The sequence below is a fragment of the Heptranchias perlo genome, chromosome 17 (genome assembly GCF_035084215.1).
Source record: "Heptranchias perlo isolate sHepPer1 chromosome 17, sHepPer1.hap1, whole genome shotgun sequence".
In the NCBI taxonomy this organism is placed as follows: domain Eukaryota; kingdom Metazoa; phylum Chordata; class Chondrichthyes; order Hexanchiformes; family Hexanchidae; genus Heptranchias; species Heptranchias perlo.
Genome location: NC_090341.1, coordinates 27,866,028 through 27,889,109, shown reverse-complemented (window position 1 = coordinate 27,889,109; position 23,082 = coordinate 27,866,028). Strand labels below are relative to the sequence as shown.

General features: G+C 39.1%; 1 protein-coding gene across 1 annotated transcript in view; it reads left to right on the top strand.

The window, feature by feature from the left end:
* The window catches only part of LOC137334218 (protein FAM107B-like), a 178,674-nt gene that overhangs the window by 87,870 nt on the left and 67,722 nt on the right, over nucleotides 1-23,082 (top strand). Inside the window, exon 3 of the mRNA XM_067998821.1 lies at nucleotides 20,091-20,154. Coding sequence (XP_067854922.1) covers nucleotides 20,091-20,154 — 64 coding nt within the window. The remainder of the gene's footprint in view (nucleotides 1-20,090; nucleotides 20,155-23,082) is intronic.

Genomic DNA, 23,082 nt, shown 5'->3' with positions numbered 1-23,082 from the left:
GAGACATGGATGAGAGTGTCATAAGCTGATGGGCCGAGAAGGGACAGAGGTGAGCGATGCTATGGCAAATTCTTTTGTTAAACAGTCATTGCTTTATTTCAACAAAAAAAATCTTTGCACACAGGAAAATATACCCCACAGTCATTCACCTCAAACGTTTCAATAATCTTGTAATCCCCACTGTGTGCACTAATCTAGTCAAATTGTCGGGCACATTCTCCTGAAGAAAAATCGAAAAGAATGGATGCAGACAGATAAATTGTTGATCATAATTCTTTACAACTCTGACTTGTCTTTGTGTTACAGATATTTAGTTGGATATCAAGACACCAACATGGTGGTGTTAGTAAAGGAATATTGCAGTCCCAGTAGTGTTAATAATAGCTTTGCAACTGAGATGAGAGCTTCCTGGGAATGGCTTCCCACTGTCGCTGATTGAGCTCTCTTTTGACATTGTATAAGGAGGACAGGATGATTGTATTATGCGTCTCTATGGTCTGTGAAAGCTGTACTGTGAGAAAAAAACTTGGCCTGTGAGCCTAATCCCAGCAGTCCTGTCACAAAGAATGGATGAAAATTAAAAATGATAGAAAATTCTGTCAACCCTTGGCATTGAATATTCTTAGTGGATTGTAAGAACGAAGCATGTGATTTCTATTGGATCAAAGACAACTAAATAAAATCAACTCTAGTAATTGGCACCTGGTGCAAAAATGGAAAAAATGTTTCACGTTTCTAGCAATATCTTGTCTTGCTCTAAGCATCAAAACCTTAAAAAAGCAATCTCGTAACCAGTCAAATCTGACCGACACATTCACTGTCTGTTCTATGTCGCAAACAATTCTATTCACTGAGTCTACTTCTTGGCTGCTGACCTACATACCCGTCACATTTCAGGGTTTTTTCACCATTTTTTCACAGAGGATTTGAAAAAAAATGTACTTTTAAAGCAGGGAGTATCCTCCCAAGCTTAAAAGCACTCAGGCTAAATGTAATATCCTCAGTACTGCCTCAGCTAAAATCAACTGCTCATCACAGAACATCCTAGGCTGTAAGGCTCAGTATCACTAAACCACTAGCGGTGCAAAAGATTATAGCATGTTTTTCTGTTATGAGAACAGTTATAGCTAAGTGTGAGGTGGTACATTTTGGTAAGAAGAATAAGGAGGCCACATACTCCTTAGAAAATAAGTGTCTAAATTGGGTAGAGGAGCAGAGGGATCTGGGATACAGATACTCAAATTGCTAAAAGTAGCGACGCATGTTAATAAGGCCATAATTAAAGCAAACCAAGCACTGGGGTTCATTTCTAGAGGAATAGAATTAAAAAGCAGGGAAGTTATGTTAAACTTGTATAGCACCTTGGTAAGATCACACCTGGAGTACTGTCAACAGTTCTGGTCTCCATATTATAAAAAGGATATAGAGGCACTGGAGAAGGTGCAAAAAAGGTTTACTAGGATGATACCAGAACTGAGAGGTTATACCTATCAGGAAAGATTGAGCAGGCTGAGGCTCTTTAGAAAAGAGAAGACTGAGGGGTGACCTGATAGAGGTCTTTAAGATTATGAAAGGGTTTGATAGGTTCGACGTAGAGAAGATGTTTCCACTTGTGGGGGAAACCAGAACTAGGGACCATAAAAATAAGATGGTCACCAATAAATCCAAAAGGGAATTCAGGAGAAACTTCTTTACCCAGAGAGTGGTTAGAATGTGGAACTCGCTACCACAAGAAGTAGTTGAGGTGACTAGCACAGATGCATTTAGGGGGAAGCTAAATAAACACGAGGGAGAAAGGAATAGAAGGATATGTTGATAGGGTTGGATGAAGAAGAGTGGGAGGAGGCTTGTGTGGAGCATAAGTACCAGCATGGACCTGTTGGGCTGAGTGGCCTGTTTCTGTGCTGTACATTCTATGTAAGTTAGAAACCCTGACTATGAACAAAACAGATTTTTGTTTTCCAGTACAGATGATGGGGTAGAAATTCGTCTTGGGCGGAACATATTATGGGTGGTATCGATCGCTCGCCCCTTATTGTCCCCGCTCGATGTTCAGGTGCATTGACTTCAATAGGACTGAATATCAGGCGGGCGTATAATGGGAGTTCGGTGCCATACTGCCCATTCAGCGATACTGCCCATTCAGCGATACCAGCCATACTGCCCGCTCAGCGACACTGCCCAAGATGAATGCCTACCTGGTAAGTCCACAATAAACTTTTCAGTAGCAGAAATTTAAACAGTGTGAGCTTCTATCTGAAGTGTGCATTGTTTAAACTCTGCAAATTTAGTGCTGTTGAAAACACAGCAGATGCATAACGTCCCACAATAATGAAGTACAGAAATGCACAATGCTGTTTATATTCATGGTTTCTATTCTCCCCCAGCCAATTGCCCTTTAACTAATATGCATTTATTTATTGATTGTGCCTGAAATGGTTTGTGACATGTTTTTAGGGATGAATGCAAACCTGGGGCAGGGCCTAGGCAAATATTGGTTGGTTTGATTAGACCAAACCAAAATTTAAATTTTATGGGTTCATCCTAAGTTTCTATTTCCTTTGAAGTGACAGAATCTGCACCTTATGTGGAATTGAACAACTTCCAATAACTTTTATTTTTGATGAGGACCTCTCTCAGCAGTACACTGCCAGCTCTGCATTTCATAAATATCATTCACTTTCAAACATCTTAGTTATTAGATATCATGGTCTGTTTCTAAACTGTAATTTTCTATACCTATCTATATGGTACAAAATAGATGAGTTCACCCAATGCTGAATTCTCAGCAGTCTTACAGTAATTTTACAGAAAGACTAATTTCCGATTGTATACCAATGAGATAAATGTTACCAGTGAGCAGCAGCTGTCCATTTCCAGAAATCTGCTGATTAGAAAGTTGAAAGACATCAGCCAGTTGCAAACCTTGAAACTTACTAACATATGGTAGATAATGTGCATCAGAATTCCCCCGACACAGCAAAGGACCACCAAGAAATCCTGATCCTACAGCACAAGGCAAAGTGAACTTCTGTCTTCTAAAATCCTGAAACTGTCATTAAATATTTGTCAAAAATGAAGAACTCCAAGGCATCTTTTATAAACGCCATTTCCTACCCCCACCGCTCGAAGCTGGGGAAAGTCAAAATACCATGCAGATGGAAAATGTCACAAGACCGGTTTGTGACACTGATAGAAATAGCCTTGTAGAATTTCAAATTAATTTAAAATGGCTTTAATTTTTTCAGATGTCATAGATAGGCTGAAAATTGTGCAATAATAAACACTAACAACGCCCTCTCCAAAGAGTTTTCTGTTACTAAGTTACGGTGTTACGAAAAAGAGCAAAAATAAATTAAAATACATGAATATAATTTCAACAGAATGACAATAATCTGTGAACATAATATCATTTTACTTGCTTATGGGAAATGATTTCCCATAATTTATTAGCAGCAGCTACAGCATCCAAATCGTAAATAATAAATCCTTTAAGTCCCAGTGCACTTTTACGTATATTTTGATCTTGATCCAGTGAGCCATTTACTCTTGAGATTTTTTTAAATTGCAACAAACAGGGCATTCAGTGTGGTATACCCTAAATGTAAAAATGCATTGATAGAGATAGAAATGGAAAATAGCTCATGGTTCCGTTCTGTTGATAGTTTGTATCTCAGTGAGTATTGGACCAAGGAGACATAGTTGTGTGGTCAGAAGTTAGATTGGGAGGGGGTTGGGGGCACAGAAAGTGAGTTTCTATAGGAGGTGAGCATGCAAGAGTAGGGGTATATGAGAGAGAAGCTACAGAGTGATCAAGATCAGCGCAGGATATGGGGCGGATTTGGGGGTTTAGGAGGAGGATGAGCAGAGGCAGATGAGTGGATACTCTTGTTATTCAAGATGAAAAGATCCATGAGCCCCTTGCACTTGATGCAAGACATTACTCATACACACATCATGGTGTTGTTTAATAACCAGTTCAGAAATAACTTTCATATCAGTCTGGTAGGAAGGTATGTAGATTGCAATTTGATACAGTTTGATGCATGAACTAGTTTAGGGATAAAGTGCAAATGAATGATGGGGAGCTCTAATGCAGTTTTGACTGGGGTTGTTTAAATCAACCCTTGCCTACCATGAATTTTTCAATGAGAATTCATAACTGTTCAACCACTTTTGGTAGGAGAAAGTTTAAATTTATTAGGCCAAATTTTGCTGTCAAAATAATGGTGAGGCTAAAGGCGTTTACCGTTATTTACACACATATGGTACAGCAACTTCAGACGAAGGGCAAATGTGCAGTTAAATGCGAATATCCAAAAGTTGCTGTCCAAGCTGCACTGCTCCACTGTTAGCTTCACAAAAACGGTATCTCGCTGTCTGCCTCACCATTGAAATGCATTGAACGGTGTGAAGTTGCTGTATTTGAGCGGTAGATACGAACTAAATTCGCCAAAGAAAATTGTCTTATCATTTCAAGTCTAAATACCCTTTAGTCAACCTTTCTGGCACTGAAGATTAACTATTACAAGTATTAATTGTTGTTGGAGTTTTTAAAAATGTAAAATTTTTAATTTTTAATTTTTTTTTACTTTTCCTTTCTGTCTCATTTTTCTCTCTCTCTTAATCCAATCTTTCTTTCCCTCTCTTTATTTCTCTTTCTGTACCTGATTTGACATTGAATTCACCCACTCTAATTTACACTTCCTTCTCGGTCCTCGTGCTGTTTATTTCTCAATCTTTCAATCTGATTGATTAAGGAGATACACAGTTGCTTGCCCTGTTCACTCAGATTCCAGGTGTCCAGTCCCCTCACTGCGATGTTATCAGCTCACACTTTCAGCAACTTGCCACGCAAAAAATTTGAAAACCTAAACATGCAAGGGCAAGTCTAACTAATGGCAGACACTGTTAGATGCCCTGCTACAGCAAAATCTGGGCCAATGTTTGTGTAAATCTTGCTTTCAATACCACCATTCTGCCCACTCTCCTCCGTTTCATAAACGTTGCCTTTCCACCCAGTTTTCCATTTATCCACTAATACCACTGCCCTGATAAGGTGCTGTATTTAAAGGTTTATGGATGATCAGGTTTGACAGCAAGTAAACATTCGATGAATGTAAACATTTTACCTGCAGCTAATGATTTAATATGTATTACAGTAAATCTTCTTCAGAAGATACAAAAATAGAGTTTGGATTATTGTAATCCTTCAAAACCTCAATTTTTTTTTTACTAATCAGGTTAATGTGTCTCTTGAAGTCATGCATGAAAGAGTTTCTAAGGATCAACATTGTGATGCCTACTTGGCCCATTAGTCTGAGAAAATATTTCAATGTCTTTAGTTTTCTTATTACTATCCTGCTAGTTAGTTGCATGCTGCCAGATACAGTATGTCTCAATGCTCTATAATTACAAGTTGGAGTTCACAGACTGCGGCACCATTTAATCTGTGCCAAAACCGTCAATTCAAATAAGTTTTCTAAGAATCGTATAGGTTATGTACTTTTTTTGAAAACAAAACGGGTTGCCCTAATTGCATCTAAATGGCTACTCTTGAGCAATGAAATTATCTAAAAGTGCTCCAAAAATGTGATCAGGTTTCCCTGGAATGTAAATGGCACAACCACATAGCAATTGTGGTTGAATAGTGGGATGGTACTGAACCAAGAAAGATTAATGCATTCTTGCAGACAGGTCGTAAAATAATGAATAGCCGACTCCTAAGTAGCGCCAACTCCTATCGAGAATTATTTTCTTGACAAACTTCTATTCTTATTCCAGCTTGTTGGGTTTCCAAACAGAATGTTGCCATATTGAACATTTACACTTGATCATTCAAAGAAAAAGAAACTGGTGAGATGAGGGATGAAAGTGGGAAAATAGTTAGCCCAAATTAATAAAAATAAGAATTGGAACATCAGTGTCTTCTGCTACTGTCCCTTTCCTTTCAATTTCATTTTAGTCTTTTTTTTGTAAAAATTATTTTCCATCTATAATTTTACATACTTTTGATTATGACTCTTAACTATTTTCCATTTTGATTTTTTTTAATGTTTGGAATCTTCCTTCCTTTGGGAGAGGATGGAATTAGTTGGTGCAGTGGATTTTCACACAATCTTTTTATCTCTAGGCCCTGGATTCTAGTCCACCCTCAATTGATGGAGTCAACATCTGCTTTCTCATGACTGTAAGGGTCCCAAGTGAACTGATTTTGACTGGCCTCAATCTATTGTGTGGTGAGCAATAATCCACAGCACAAATTTCTCCCAATTAAGTCCTAGATGGCAATAATGGCACAAGGGAGGTTGGTGTGCCAACTGGAAATGTCATGATGGTACAGTAGAGAGTACTCCTTTAGATATTGAGATTAAAACCCATTAATGAAAACTTGTAGGGCAATCTTTTACCCTTTTTCTGTTTCACGTCTACAAAAATGAGAGGAATATCTGATCCAAAATCCTGATCTTCTGAAAGCAAGGTTCAGACATTGAGACTGTTCTGCAGACCAGGAGACTGGTTTCCTTACACTGCCAGGAATTACTAAAGCATATCCTTTTGTAGAGTGCTAGGATTGGGTGCATAACCCCGTTTCCCCACTGGATCACCAATTAAACCAAAATTACCAGTCAGTCTGTATTTAGAGTTACGCATTTTAGAGAAACCTGTACAGTAACTTATTGTGAGCTTACTAAATTGTTATAAATGTTGATAATCACTTTTGAAATAATAATAAAAATGGACAGATATTACTGAATTGCTATCTAAATCTATTTCAATATAGATAAGTGTGAGGTATTACATTTTGGTAAGTAGTATAAGGGGGCCACATACTGTTTGGATAATAAGAGTCTAAATGGGGTAGAGGAGCAGAAGGATCTGGGGGTACAGATACACAAATCACTAAAAGTAGCAACGCAAGTTATTAAGGCCATAAAAAAAGCAAACCAAGCACTGAGGTTAATTTCTAGAGAGATAGAACTGAAAAGCAGGGAAGTTATGTTAAACTTGTGTAGAACCTTGGTTAGACCACACTTGGAGTACTGTGAACAGTTCTGGCCTCCATATTATAAAAAGGATATCGAAGCACTGGAGAAGGTGCAAAAAAGATTTACTAGGATGATACCAGAACTGAGAGATTATACCCATCAGGAAAGATCGAGCAGGTTGGGGCTCTTTTCTCTAGAAAAGAGCAGACGGAGGGATGACCTGATAGAGGTCTTTAAGATTATGAAAGGGTTTGATAGGATAGATGTGGAGAAGATGTTTCCACTTGCGGGGGAGACCAGAACTTGGGCCATAAATATAAGATAGTCACCAATAACTCCAGTAGGGAATTCAGAAGAAACAGCTTTACCCAGAGAATGGTTAGAATGTGGAACGCACTATCACAAGAAGTAGTTGAGGTGACTAGCATGGATGCATTTAAGGAGAAGCTAGGTAAACATATGAGGGAGAAAGGAATAGAAGGATATGTTGATAGTGTTAGATGAAGTAGGGAGGGAGGAGACTCATGTGGAGCATAAACACCGGCATGGACCTGTTGGACCGAATGGCCTGTTTCTGTGCTGTACATTCTATGTAATTCTATGACAAATATAAAAATAAAATATTTAAATAAAATGAAGCTTTGTTGCAGTTGTTCATCCTGCACTTGCTGACCATGATGAACAGAAATGTTGGAAACAATGCAGAAAATGGTCATATACATCCACATGGTGACATATTTTAAAGTGACGGTATGAGCAGCTTTGATCAGTTCCACTTTGTGCCTGGCGTTCGTCCCTGGTTATTAGTTTGTATTTACACAAAACTTCTGTGGTCAATCTTCTTTAGGAGCCAGATTTTCCTGCAATGAACTTCAGAGAATATTGAAAATACATGGAATGATAAAGCATGCAGTTAATTGATCACATGACTGTCCTATGTACAAGTTTGAGTTTGAGCTGTGAGTTTGAGATGCTGTCCTTGTATTAGATGAGTTTGGCCATTATCACTTTCCAAACAGAAACTCACCTGCAGTTATTTGACTATGGAGTAGTAATGACAGATCCTGTGGAGAGGTTTGGGTTAAATCATGCCATGGTCTCAGGAAATGTGATTGGAAAAGCTACTGAAAACCGAAAACAGGAGAACTGTTTTAAAAAAAATTGTCTATGCTTTTCTACCTATTAAGATGCATGATTAGAAAATTGTGGAGTACAATAAAAATTCCATGCAGGAATCATGAAAGGATTGTATCTGGCCTAGGTACAGTGAGTTTAAGGTAAAACTTATACCACAGCTAGGATGGTTTTGGATTCACATATTATTATCAACTCTGAGACAATAAGAACTGTTCATTGGACATTCAAGGAGCACACAGAACTCCTGATAATGTTCTGAAATATTTAAATGATCAAGTCACAATTTTTCTTCTTGCATAATCAGTAATTGTTTATTTAGTCGTGCCATGTACAAATCTGGTTATATGCAAGGTTTTTGTCCATTTTAACTAGTTGCCTACAATGGCGTTCTAGTGCGTATTGCTGTTCATAAGGATCACCTAAAAAAAAAACAGTCTAAATCTTCCAGCCTGCCAACAGAGGGAAGTGTTTGCAAAGATAAAAGCTGAAATCTACTCTGGCTTTGATAATAATTCAGTGGAAGTTTTCTGTAACTTTGATCATTCCCAAAAATCCAACAAAGCTTTCCAAATTTACTGAAAAATTAACACTGAAAGCAAAGTCATCGGCTCTGCTAACATCCTTGTGGGTATCTCAAATGTATTTAAATCCTTGTTGGACACAACAGCTCTGAATTTCCATGGGTTCTGCCATTCTCTTGTAGTAACATTGGTAGGATTGCATTTAAGCAGAGTTGTAGCAGGTGATTATCGACCTCGGCATAGATCATTTGAATCAAAAGGCCTGTTTCTGTGCCATAGATTGTATATAATTCTATGTAAGCTATATTTTGAAGTACAGTCACTGTTACAACGTCGATTAATGCTGTCATTTATGCACTGCAAGGTACCTTTAACAGCAATGAGATAAATTATATATTTTTGGTGCTGTGGGGAGAACAATATTAACCAGGACACTGAGATAACTCCAAATAGAGTCCAACTGAACTGGCAAAGGGGGGTCTCAGTTTAATACCTCATTCAAAAATGGCACCCCTGACAATGCAGTATTCTCTCAGTACAGCACTGAAGAAGGGTCCAACTCTTTGCAAAGCAACTTAATTCAACATTACGTTGTAATGCAGCCTGTTATTGAGAGCTTTAGCAACCAATCAAAATTCAGAGTTGAGTGAATTTTAACAATTTCAGCTGTGATAAACATAGAAACTTAAGTTTGAGCCTTTTGTTTTTATTTACAAGCGAGACATCAGCAAACTCCTGACGTTTCAGTGTCTTGGAGACCTATCTAAGGCTGAAGACATTCAAGTGTCTGTCCCAAGGGTCTTTCATTTTCCTACTCCACTCCGGCAGCATGGTTTTTGTCCAGTCAGATGGAATTAATTTCTTGTGTAAAATGGTAATATGAGAATAGCTTAGTAATAGAATATTTCAGAATGCTTGAACTTACAGGCCCGTGTTCAAAATGTATTAAGCCTTTTATGTCTTTGTCACAGTAATGGTGAAAAAAATAATTGACCGATAGGTTAATGAGATGATACAAAATTACGTTAGCTTGAAAGTACTGGTGTGTGCAATATGTGAGATTCACAAGCTCATGTGATTATTAAAGAAATTCCAAACCCAATACTGGAGATTCAGGCAGCTCTTAGTGTAATATTAAGCACCACTGTATTCTATTATAAAGCATAATTACCATTGTGTTTATAGAAAATTAGAAAACATAGCTTAATTCATGAGTATATTTTTCAGCTGTAGAAAATTGAATTCTACATAGCTTACGTCCAGCAGTATTATTGGATATCAGGATGGACCAATGTTTTCCAAACCAAAGATTCTGCCTCCAAGGTGGGCCAATGGTGGCTTGATTGTAGCTGGACAAATTTGAAATTTTTTTTTAAAGGTTTTCTCTTTGACTTCCATTGCGTGTTTAAAATTGCTGATGCAGAGTGAAGTGTAGGTTTGCACAGTGTGTTAGTGCGTGTTTTGGTTGGACTAATGTAGAATCTGGGTAGAGAGTGACAGTGGAACAGAAGAGATCAGTTTATGCTAGGGTGCAAGAGCCAGAACTTCAATCACTGCTGCATTCATTCTTTATACCATATAGTATCAGTATATAAGACCCAACAATTCACATTTAACACAAGGGAAAAATGTTTGTTTTACATTAATCTGTTGCATGAGCTGGACTACTGGGAGATTTTACTTTTAACAAACCTGATTTATTTTCCATAGCCCGAGATAAACAGTAATTTGATCTCCTATCAGAGAGAATCTGAGAGTGTGAGGTGGCTTGTACTTTATCCAGTGATCTTATCTGCAATATAAGGGGCTTATTGTTCATCCCAAGTACACTACCTCCCAAATTATTTTGTACTTAAGGTCATGTTTCGGTTGATGGGAAGCACAGACTTGCCTGTAGAGATGTCAGTTGCACTAGGTCTGAGAAGTAGTGTTGGGGAGAGCTTGAATTGTAACAGACACCCAATGTAAGCATTATAGTCGATTGAAACCACCTTGAAACACTAAGAAATGGCACAGCTAAAAACACATCTCTGAAGACTGATGAACAATTGCCAAGCTCACACACTTACAGCAACAACAACTTGCATTTCCATAGCGCCTTTAATGTAGTAAAACGTCTCATGGCGTTTCACAGGAGCGTTATCAGACAAAACTTGACTCTGAGCCACATAAGGAGATATTGGGACAGTGGTCAAAGAGGTGGGTTTTAAAGAGCGTCTTAAGGGAGAGAGAGAGGTAGAGAGTCTGAGAGGTTTAGGGAGGGAATGCCAGTGCTTGGGACCTAGACAGCTGAAGGCAGGGCCCCCAATTGTGGAGCGAAGGAAATCAGGGATGCACAATCGACCACAATTGGAGGAATGCAGAGTTCTTGGAAGCTTGTAGGGCTGGAGGAGGTTACAGAGATAGGAATGGGTAAGGCCATGGAGGGTTTTGAACACAAGAATGAGAATTTTAAATTCGAGGTGTTGCTGGACTGGGAGCCAATGTAGCGGGCACAGGGGTGATGGGTGAACAGGACTTGGTGCGAGTTAGGATACAAGCAGCAGAGTTACACCAACACTATCTTTGGTACTGAAATCTCCACCTGTCCATCGCTGCCAGCTTCCTGTTTCCTTCCTCGACCCCAGTCATGTGCTGCAATATTCCAAACATTTAAACTCGCACAATTCCAATTCCAATTCCAAATCCTGCAGCACAAAGAATTGCAATGGCTGACACCAAAGATCCCTGTCACTAATGCACACTGACCCTGTGTTTTGGAAGCCTCAGACTCAATCCATTCCCCTGTAAAGCAACCACTGGATGCTGCAGAGAAGCTCTCACAGCCTCACAAAAACAGGAAGTTTCAAACTCACGTGAACAGCCAGTGTAATAGTAGGCACATAGCCATAAAAGTATGTATATACATTATATTGATTCTGTATTAGCTGTAGGCACATAGCCATAAAAGCATGTATACACCTTTTACTAATTCTGTAGTAGTTGTAGGGGTTAATCAGGACGAGGTCAGTGGCTGAAGATAGTGGCAGACAGGACTTGATAATAGTCTGTATGAAGAAATGGGAAAGGAATGTTAACGAACGGGCATGGTGCCAGATCGTCTGGTTTTGAAAAGGGAGTGAAAAGCATGAATAGAGCTTAGTTGTGGACGATATCAGGATCAGGTATCTCAGTATTTCCTAATCCTCGAACGTATTAAATAAAGGATTCTATAAACCCAACAACCTGCAGCTTCAATTCCGATTATTCCATCGCACACACCTACATCAGCTGACACCCAAAATCCTTTTCACCAAATCTTAGAGGCTGTGGTGAATCACAACAGGTCACTGACAGCCTCACAGAAATAACCCATGAGCAAGTACGTAGTGGCAGCATTGCACACACGCATATGGGGCTCAATTTTAAAATGGAAGTGCGGGTGCGTTGGGGACGGGGAAATGAGCAGGAAACAAACCCGGCTCCAACACACAACTTCCGCGTAAAGACGCATCTGGGTGCGCGCGCCGTTCCCGAACCTGGAAGCCCGCCGGCAATTAAAGCCAGCGGGACAATATTTAAAGGAGCAAATGTGCCTCATTGAGGTACTTAAGGTACTTTATTTCTTATATATTAGGTAGTTAAAACGATTTTCAACTTACCTGGGCGGCTTTCCCACAACTTCCGATTCACACCTGGTTTCGGTCGGATCAGTCAAAAATAAAGTAAATAAATTAAATAAAATAACATTTCACAACGTAAAAAAATAAATAAACCTACCTTTGAAGCAATGTCACCTGCACCCCTCTGCTCCGTGTCCGATGTCTCTCCCCGATGTCTCCCCCCGATGTCTCCTTCTCCGATGTCTCTCCGAGGTCTTCCCCTTCCGCCGTGCTCCGATGTCCGATGCCCCCCCAATCTTTGCCCCCCACCCATCTTTGTGTTCCCCCCGCCACTCTCTCTTGCAGCGCCAGATGACGTCTCTCTCTCTTTCTCCACCCTCTCGGTGTTGCAGCTCCTGGTGGCAGCCAGCCTGTCACTCAGGCCGGCCGCCGAGCACGAAACCTGGAAACAAGGTTAATGAGCATCAGTTACCTCGCGATCGCGTGGGGAAAGGCAAGTTTTTATTTTTCGAGTTTGCTGCGCGCCCATTGACCCCCCCCTACCTTTGGCTACCATCCCGCCACCCTTTTAACATTGAGCCCGTGAACACATGCTTGCCAGCATGAGCTCTATCAAATTACCAAGAGAAAAAAACACACCACAATTCTTTCAGATAGGTAACTTTTAATTTAAACACACCTGCATTTCTCTTTTATGTCAACAGAACTTTGAGCCAAGTTACATGGCAAAACTTCTCCCATGTTTCATTTCTACAACAGAGCTTCACCATTCAATTACGGACACCTTCACTCACCAAACTCTATTTAAAGCACACTTCTTCACTACCAACACCAGAGTTAATGTTCAAGCAGCACATGCTGGAATGATCACAGTCATTGAGTCCAAGATGTCAGTCTCAATTACTCAGACACACATTTATCCTATTTCTCCAACCCTCACTCCCATCTCATCTGTCTCCCCACACATCTCCATCATTAACACCACTTGCAATCACTCACTTCAACTCCACAACTAGCTCAAACCTCTAACTCACCTCACCCTCCACAAAATTTACCAAAACCTCAACCAAAATGGAAACTCCCTTCACCTGATTTCTACATATGCCATTCTTTGACGGTGGCAGGACAAGTTGATAAAGCTGTTAAAAAAGTATACAGGATCTTTGGCTTTATAACTAGAGGCTGTGGGGCTCAAAACCCCTTTAACAAGAGACATTTGATGGAGAGGGTTAACTGTACCCCTTTTAAGCAAAGACATTTGAAATCCTGCAAACGCAGTGATGTAGTAAACTGCGTTCTCGCAAATCTGTTTTTCCCTCAATGATGCTGATGTCATTCAGAAGTATGAGTTTCGGGATCGAAGACATTGCACTACGGATAGATATCTGGATTATTAAATAAATAAGCTAGATGGATAATATTGAGCTTAAAGGGTTGTTCGGCTTTTGGAAACACAAGCTTTTCAACACAGCAAGGGGTAATGTAAGAGAAAGCAACAAGGGCATATATCAAAGGCTTCGGATCAGGAAAGCAATGATAGGTGCGAAAAGGCATAGGCTTCTCATTCCTATCTGGTAATCTGTTCAAAGAACTGGGATTTGTAAAACATCAAATAGTATTGCATCCAGCATATGGTCAAATGGTATAAAAATTGATTTGAAACCAATGAAGCAATCAAAATTAGAGACGTCAGGACCATTAAGCATGCCTCTGTATAGAAATGAAAGGCAGTAAACAGAGGTAGTAAAAGGGCCTTTTACATTGCAAGGTTCGAGCACATGGTCTTTTCTACATCAGAAGGTCTTCAGTCATATGATCAAAGCCTAAACTGTCAATCATTGAGGTATATTAATGATTGAGGCGTAGCAACAGGAGTGATTGGACAAAAAGGATGACCCTCCCCAACCTTGGTAAAAACAATATAAAATAACACTTTGACAGAAGAACAGTTTCTTCACCACATGGCAGTCAAAAGGAACCACCACACACACTGCAGTTGAACATCGCAGAAGAAGAAGACCTCATGGACTGAAGAGCTGATCACCTTCTGGCCTCAATGAGCAAAATCCTTGATTTAAAAGTTGTATATGTATTAATGATTTGCCTGATGTATATATGAATTGTAAGTCACTGCATAACATTGCGAATTATTAAGTGTATAATGGGATTTTATAGAGGAATGTCATATGTATGGTTTGATTTTGCTTCACGAATACTTGTATGAATTATAACATCATTAAATAATTACTTTTGATTAACGAAACTACCGTGACGGTGACTTTCTTTGCTTGACTATTCGTCCAGTTCCAAGAATCACAGGAAATAAGGATTACCCTACAAGGCATAGAGTACAAAAGCAAGGAAGTTATGCTAAACTTTTATAAATCACTGGTTAGGCCTCAGCTGGAGTATTGTATTCAATTCTGGGCACCGCACTTTAGGAAGGATGTCAAGGCCTTGGAGATGGTGCAGAGGAGAATTTACTAGTATAGTACCAGGGATGAGGGACTCCAGTTATATGGAGAGTGTAGAGAAGCTGGGATTATTCTCCTTAGAGCAGAGAAGGTTAAGGGGAGATTTAATAGGTGTTTATAATTATGAAGCGTTTTGATAGAGTAAATAAGGAGAAACTGTTTCCAGTGGCAGATGGGTCGGTAACCCGAGGACACAGACTTGAGATAATTGGCAAAAGAACCAGAAGGGAGACTTTGGACAGAAATGACATTGCGGTAAATGAAATCTGACTTTTTCTAAGATATTCAATGACAATTAGATTATTTTTTTAAATTGTGATATATTAGTGTGTACATGTGTTTGGAAAACTGAATGAGCAATTTCCATTAGACTTTCCTTGATTGTAGGCTGCATTGAATAGTTTTTTGTGAGCCATGCCCTGCTATTACCATGAACGTGTTTAATTTTGTCTTCTCACATGTGCACAATAGGTCACCATAGACAGGTATTTCTGAGCACTATTTCATTTCATGTGCGTTAATAATTTATCCCTTTTTTTCCTATAGTAAGCAAATATATTTTTAGCCAGAACAGTATAGTATTAAATGTCCTTTTGTATTTTCTTTATTATATGACATCAATTCAAAGAAATGATAGTGGTCAAAATTCTAACATGGCTTTATTTGCATGAAAGTTTCATCTTTGCAACGAATCTGCTGTAGTTATACTGGCTTCTGGAATCAGACAATGGAAGGGTTCGTACTGGTCACTTTACACCAGAAGTGGAATTTGTACTTTGATCCAGTTACACTGGTCTTATATAATTAGTAAGTGTGAATCATCCCAGAATCCATTGAGGAGCAACACACTAACATTGGCCTAGAAATTCGATCATGCCTGAAAATGGGCGGACAGGGGGCGGGCTGCGCGCTGCTACAGTCTGTTCACGTGGTACCAGACATCACGTTATATTTGTGCTGGGGCTCATTAAAATGATTCAGGCGTGCAGCCTGCGCTACTCTATTCATTGGCTGCATGCCTTTTTGGGGGGCGTGATAATGGGCGACTCTGACACCACTTAAAGGCAGCAAGCACCTCTTAAAGGGGAGGTGCAATCCGGCTGCAGCCAAGAGGGAATGCGTGTGAGGAGAGATATAGCTCCTAGACCTGCAGATCGGGTCCCCAGGTTCTTCGATGCTATTCAGCTACGTGTGCACGTTTTATTTGACTTTTAAACTGATCCAGAGTGCTGCCTGCAACACAGACCAATAAGTGAATCTCCAAATGATTATTAATCACAAATTTCATAACAATTTGGATGTCCTGGTCTAGGTGGTGGACAGGAGGAAGGAGATCCTGTTTCCCCCCCCCCCTTCAGAAATATATCAGCCCGATCCAATATAGCGGCTGATATATTTCTGGCTCATAATGATTGCACGCACCACCGCCCACCATATTGAATGCTTAGGTGCCAGTTTTGAGCCTCAAAAGTGGACATGGCACCATGGAATTTCTAGGCTGCCATCTCTATGCAATGTTGGTTGTAGAACCTGGAAGACAAACTAGTTTACATGGTGATTATACTGAATAAAAACTGTTATGAAATTTGTGATTAATAATCATTTGGAGATTCACTTATTGGTCTGTGTCGCTGGCAGCACTCTGGATCCGTTTAAAATCCAAATAAAACTTGCACACGTAGCTGAATACTATTCTGGGTGATGTTACATTATTGGTGTACTTTTACTTGTGAGACAGACCCTCATAACTCACTGATGCCTATAATGGGTCCTGCACCATCATAAAAAGAGAAACTGTGATACAATGTTACCATTCTGTGACCTTGTAGATTTCTTTTACTTGGAGAAAATATGTTGGCATACACTTTCTCAGTGTGTTTATTGGAGTGAGCTAAATACAAAAGATGACAAGTTTATTACTGGAATAATATCACTCCTGGAATAATATCACTCAGTTCTTGTGAAGGTTACATCTGAAGCACTAACTTGTCTTTTCACTTTACAGAAGCTGATGGACCTGCTGTGTATTTTCTGTTTCTGCTTCAGATTGCTAGCGCTTTCTAGCAGCATTTTCTTATTTTCAGTCATAGAATAACCTAGAATCAGTAACATGATCTTGAATTACATTCCTCATCCATTGATTTGCTTATAATATTTATTATATCTGATTTCCACTGTGCTGCAGCACAAATCATCTGATTCAATTGCTAAGTGAGGTGGAAGCGTACTGGTGACAGTCTTATCATGGTATCTGTTAGATGAAAAACAAGCATTAGAGCCAATAATTTTAAGAGAGCTAGAGACAGGGAAATGCCTTGTGAAAGGGAGCAGTGTCTGAGTAAGTATTGCCTAGCAACCACTGGAGTTGACACAATAACCTCCCATAGAAAAATGGAAGGATACAAAAGCTCTTTTGTTTGTCTAGTTCAAGTTTTGCAGTGTCGGTATGAATTACGTAGCAATTCTTTAAAACTAAAGGAACTTTTTTTTTCAACGCTGCATTTGTAATGGCTATCTTACTGTTTTCTTGATCCCAGAAATAGCTCAGCATGCCGTAGGCTACTTCCAATAGCAACAGCATCTATGTGACGTCCACTCCCCTGCTAGAATGACAAGCGTGCAATGATGGCTGGACTGGTGTGGCATCTTGACCAGACATTTTTATTCAGTGAATTTGGAACACTGACAACTTTTAGAATTGAATGGTTTAATTTCATCAGTTGCAAAATATGGAGGCTACAACAATTTACTCTCCCCAACCAGTATCTCCTTAAAGAGGGTTACACAGTAGTTCTACTAAAGGCATACTGACCTCTCAACCTGAGAGTTTGTGTTCAAGCCCTGGTTTTTCCACTGCCATTCGAACTTGGAATGGGTGTAATTTTTTGGATGATATTTGGAGCCCAAGAAATAATAGTATTTGATGGACCATTCAATGGCTCCTTCACCCAAATAACAAGTTGTCCAATTATACAATACTAGCAATAACAGTTTTGAAGCAGCCCGTATCGCAGGCTATACCATTTCCTGGTAGAAGAAATGTTACAGTTATAGCATTCAAGAACATTCAAAAGTTAGAAATCCTGACCATAAGCCTGTTGTTGTCAAATGTTCATTTCAGTTGTACTCCCTTCCATTGATTGAATCATATACTCAATCTCTGCCATACTCCTATCATCTGCTTAGTTTATTATAATTTTTAATGGAAGCTGTTTACATACAATATCATCAATACTGTATTAAAGTCAGAAAATGCACAGCAGCCCTCTCGGCATCTGTGAAGAGAAGAGGCAGGTTAACATTTCGGGTCTACTCCCTTCTTTCTTGTTTAATTGAAGGAGCTATTAAATATCACCATTTACTATTAGCTTTGGGATCTTGGAAGAAACATTAGAAATACAAATACAAAAGGGTAGAAATAAATTAAAAATGTGAAGGCACTGAATGGTGCTCAGTTACCGTACCAAATATTTATTGATATGAATAGTGAAATTATTAACTTGTATTAGTTTTTTTTTGTTTAGCCAACTTAATCCCCCATTTTGATCAATATTCCACCCAATAATTCTAAGTAACTTTAAGGAGATTAAATTTATTTGATTAGTAATAACTGCACGCATTCAGTATTCCACCAAAATCTTATATCAAAATTCTCGAAATGACAAATGCATTAAAAGCATTACTGATTTCACACACCGTGCACTCCACAGGGTGTCCTGAGACTGAAATGTTGATATCCATGGTATAAGATTTTAAATCGTGGAAGTGTTTGGGATCTACAAATAAACTTCGAATTAAAGGAAATATAAGAAGACCAAAGCAGCATGAAGTGAGAAGTTGATGAATCGTAGGGGACATTCAATTAATTATGTTCATCCTAAACTAGAGTCACCTCCTCTAATCTCATTTCTCTGCCTCTTTTTATATTTCTGCTTTTCAAATACCAATCCAATTCCATTTTAAATGATGCTATAGTCTCTGCCTCAGTAGCCACTTGTGGTAAAAGTTTCTGGATTCAAGGACTAACTCAAATTATGCAAAAATATGTTTATCCCAGAGATGGTGATGAACTCATTTGAAATTAGGTGTGAAAGGTTTCGATGTGCTTACATATTCAATTAAGATTAATCATATTCCGTTTGTGTGGGTTACTCACCTTTCTTCATGTTAAGCAAGTTAATGATTAATGTTTTGGTTTTATTAAAAATGTTTCTTTGCACTTGATTACTTAAGGTGTGAGATTTTCTTCACTAGCTCTCACTTCACTTCCTATTTGCTAAACCTTATTCAGAACCATTGATCAGTGATAACATACGGATAACGCTGATTTTCACTTGGATTTTTAGCTATGCATTTAGCCACTTTTGCCATATTTTTCAAAACGATAACTGAGTACAATCATCTAAACTCTCTTCTTCCAAGGCAAATCCGTTAGTGTTGCTATGTACAACTTACACATGTGCAATGCTGACAAATAACCCCAATAATTTTAGGAGGAAGAACTAGTGGAAGGTTAATTATCTGCATTTGTATTGAAGTGTATGGAGATTTAAGCTATTCTTAAAGTGCATAGAATACAACTAAGTGAACTAAGCCTGTCCCTGTCTACCTAGGTCAAAATATTAATTCAACTGAGACAACAATGATTTTCTTAAAGCAGCGAAACAGACAACCCAGAGCAGGTGCCTTTAATTATTAGTACTTGTACTGGTAGTGACACAGCCAGCAATAGCTGTATTAACGAATGTGCCCTATTCAACAGTACAACACACTGAATACTTAAATTTGATTTACATAGACTCTCTATATGTCACCAAAAGCTATTCTAATATATGCGCTAAGGAGGAATGAATAACACAACTTAAGGAAAGGCTGCAGCTTCCCTCCTACTGTTTCCATATTTTGCTGGGTGTGATCTCAATGCACACGTCACCTTTGACATAAAGTGAAAAATTGTCATCTCCTCTACATTGTTGATAGTGACGAAGAAAATCCTGATTATATTTCTTGTTATTCATAAGATATGTGGGCTTATTTTCCAAGTTTGCACTTCCGGCAGGTAACCTGGCCCACCGGCAGTGTAATATCGGAAAATCACAGGCAAATTTCATCAACACAATACTTCAAGGTGGTCATTCTATAGTTTCACACAAGTTGAAGGATTTTCTTAACAAAAGCAGAAAATGCTGGAAAGACAGCAGATTAGGCAGAATCTGTGGCGAGAACAGACAAGTTAACATTTCAGGTGCAGACCCCTTTTTGGGAAAAAATTAATTAATTTCTTTCCCAAAGTCAACTTGGCCAAGGAGAAAAGACAAAAAAAATGATGTACATGTCCATCAACATTTTCCACTTTTTTTCTTGCAGAAAGAATATTCTTTGCAATCCAAGTCACACAGTGAAAATAGAAAACATATACTGAATGGCTCGGGTAAGCTCTCATTCTAAGTTATACGCTCTAAGTCAAGTCAGAACAAAAACATACACATGCAAATTTCAAATTGACTTCGGGTTCAGATTAGAAAATGTAACCAAATCAGATTAAGTTAAATGAAACATATCTGGATTAAAACACACTAGAGCTGATTGGCTGAAGGGTATAGTTACTAAGATCCATTGAGGATCCCATGAAATCAATAATGCGTCTTTATTATAGTGTATTAAACCACGAGTAATCAGGAGGCTGTATGAATAACTGAACATTTGGTATGCATGTTAAAAATAGTATGAAATACACAACTAAAAAGCAAATACTACAAAGGTCTGGAATTTGCTCGGAGCTGCTTCCATTCTGCAACCGTAACTCCACCAGAAATACGGCAGAAATCTAGTTTATCTGCATAAAGGGGGTCTCCTCTGCACTTCCGCCGAAGATATGGTGGCAGAGTGGGTGCAGCTTCGAGGGAATTCCAGGCCTAACATAGATTTTATATGAACTTTCAATCTGGTATGAAAGATTGTGAGCCTTAATCTTTTCTTATTTTCAAGCATGCAGGAAAGGCCTCTGTTAATGCTTGAGCAAACAGTGATGTTACCAACTTTGCCTACATAATACCATCTTTATATTGTACCTTTGGTACTGATGTCTTGTCCTTTTCACCAAGCCTGTGCCAAGGCACAGGGCAGTACTGATGCTTGTCCAGTTTTGAAAGTGGTGCGAGGATGCAAGCCACCTCCAGAGGTGCTGTATATTTAGGGCGGTGTAACTGCAGCCATCACCAATCTCTATTAGTATTCAACCACCTTCATTAACATCAGGACATCAATACATCTGTGCAGTGATGTTATAATATTTCTCAGTGTATATGCATACATGGAACTCTAAGGACCACAACATTCTCAGTAGTGTAGACTTTTGTGCTATCCTACAGTCTGGACATGCTAAAATATATTTTGCATAATTTTCTGTTTGTATTGATTTAGCTATTTTTTTTCCTAATACTATGGAGAACCAGAAAATTGACAAAAATACAGAAATTGCTGAGATTAATATACAATAACACCTCTCTTTTCAATTTGTGGACAGGAAATTTAGAACATTTTTATCTATATTGTTTTACATGATGACCAATAATATGTTGCATTCATGACAGTAGCTTTCAAAGCTTGTGTAATTCTGAAGCAGGTTTTGGAAGCTCTAAAATCTGAAAGTAGTTCACAATGCTGCTGTTATCAACAAAGATTTTCTCTATGAGAAAATCAATAACTGAAGCATAAAGTATTGGGCAGTCCTACACAGAACCCTAGAAGCTTACAGCGCAGGCGACTATTTAGCCCATCAGATCCATTTAAAACTAAGCTCATTACACTGCTCTCTCCCCATTGTTCTGTATCTGCTTCTGCTTTAACTAGGAGGACTCATGTATGTCTCTCCAGTGTCATATTCATCATCAATGTCATACAATAAGATACCACCTCATGGTTTGCTACCGTCATTGCATTTCCAAAGAGCAGGACTTGGAAGTTTCTGTTGTAGACAGTCAAATAAATATGGCTTCTGGCACTGGCTTCTGCATCCATATTCCACAAGCTCAATAGGAGTTTTAGGTGCTGTAGATTCAAGGTGCTTTATGGCTATAAGTTTGTCCTCAATTTTCTCACAGTATTGCTGCAGTGCTGGTGTAAACTGTTTGTAAGCATGCAACATGTCTTCTAAAACATACAAGTATAGTTCACTGTAGAGATATGTGGTAGAAGATTACCAAGTGTTGGTGGTAGTTTCCTGCATATATTTGTTTTCCTGAAATATTCCTACTTCTGGTACTTCGCTATCCTTGCAACAGCTGTACTGCGTACAGTTTCGGTCTCCTTATATAAGGAAGGATATACTTGCGTTGGAGGTGGTACAATGATGGTTCACTAGATTCATTCATGGGATGAGAGTGTTGTCCTATGAGGAGAGGTTGAGTAGAATGCGCCTATTCTTTCTGGAGTTTAGAAGAATGAGAGGTGGTCTCATTGAAACATATAAGATTCTGAGGAGACTTGACAGGGTAGATGCTGAGAGATTGTTTCCCCTGGCTAGAGAGTCTAGAACTAGAGGGCATAGTCGCAGGATAAGGGGTCGGCCATTCAAGACTGAGATGAGGAGGAATTTCTTCACGCAGAGGGTTGTGAATCTTTGGAATTCTCTACCCCAGAGGGCTGTGGATGCTGAGTCATTGAATATATTCAAGGCTGAGATGGATAGATTTTTGGACTCTAGGGGAATCAAGGAATATGGGGATCAGGTGGGAAAGTGAAATTCAGGTCGAAGATCAGCCATGATCTGATTGAGTGGCGGAGCAGGCTCGAGGGGCCATATGGCTCCTATTTCTTACGTTCTTATTTCTGCGAGTATACCTTGCATACAAATTTCTGAGGAGCATTTGAAACTTATTATTGCGACTTTCAATTGCGTTCACCCAAAAAGTGAAAGTATCTAAAATTTAGCACATCATCTTCCCTGGGAAGGTTTTTTTTATTTGTTCATGGGATGTGGGTGTCACTGGCAAGGCCAGCATTTATTGCCCTTGAGAAGGTAGTGGTGAGCCACCTTCTTGAACAACTGAGTGGCTTGTTAAGCCATTTCAGAATCAATCACATTGCTGTGGGTCTGGAGTCATAGCAGGCCAGCTTGGGTAAGGACAGCAGGTTTCCTTCCCTAGGGGCATTAGTGAACCAGATGGGTTTTTACAGCAATCTGGTAGTTTCATGGCCACCATTACTGATACTAGTTATTTTTAAATTAATTGAACTTAAATTCCCCAGTTGCCGTGGCAGGATTTGAACTTTTAACACCAGGTTATTAGTCTAGGCCTCTAGGATTACTAGTCTAGTAACATAACCACTATGCTACCATACCCACACCATACCCAGT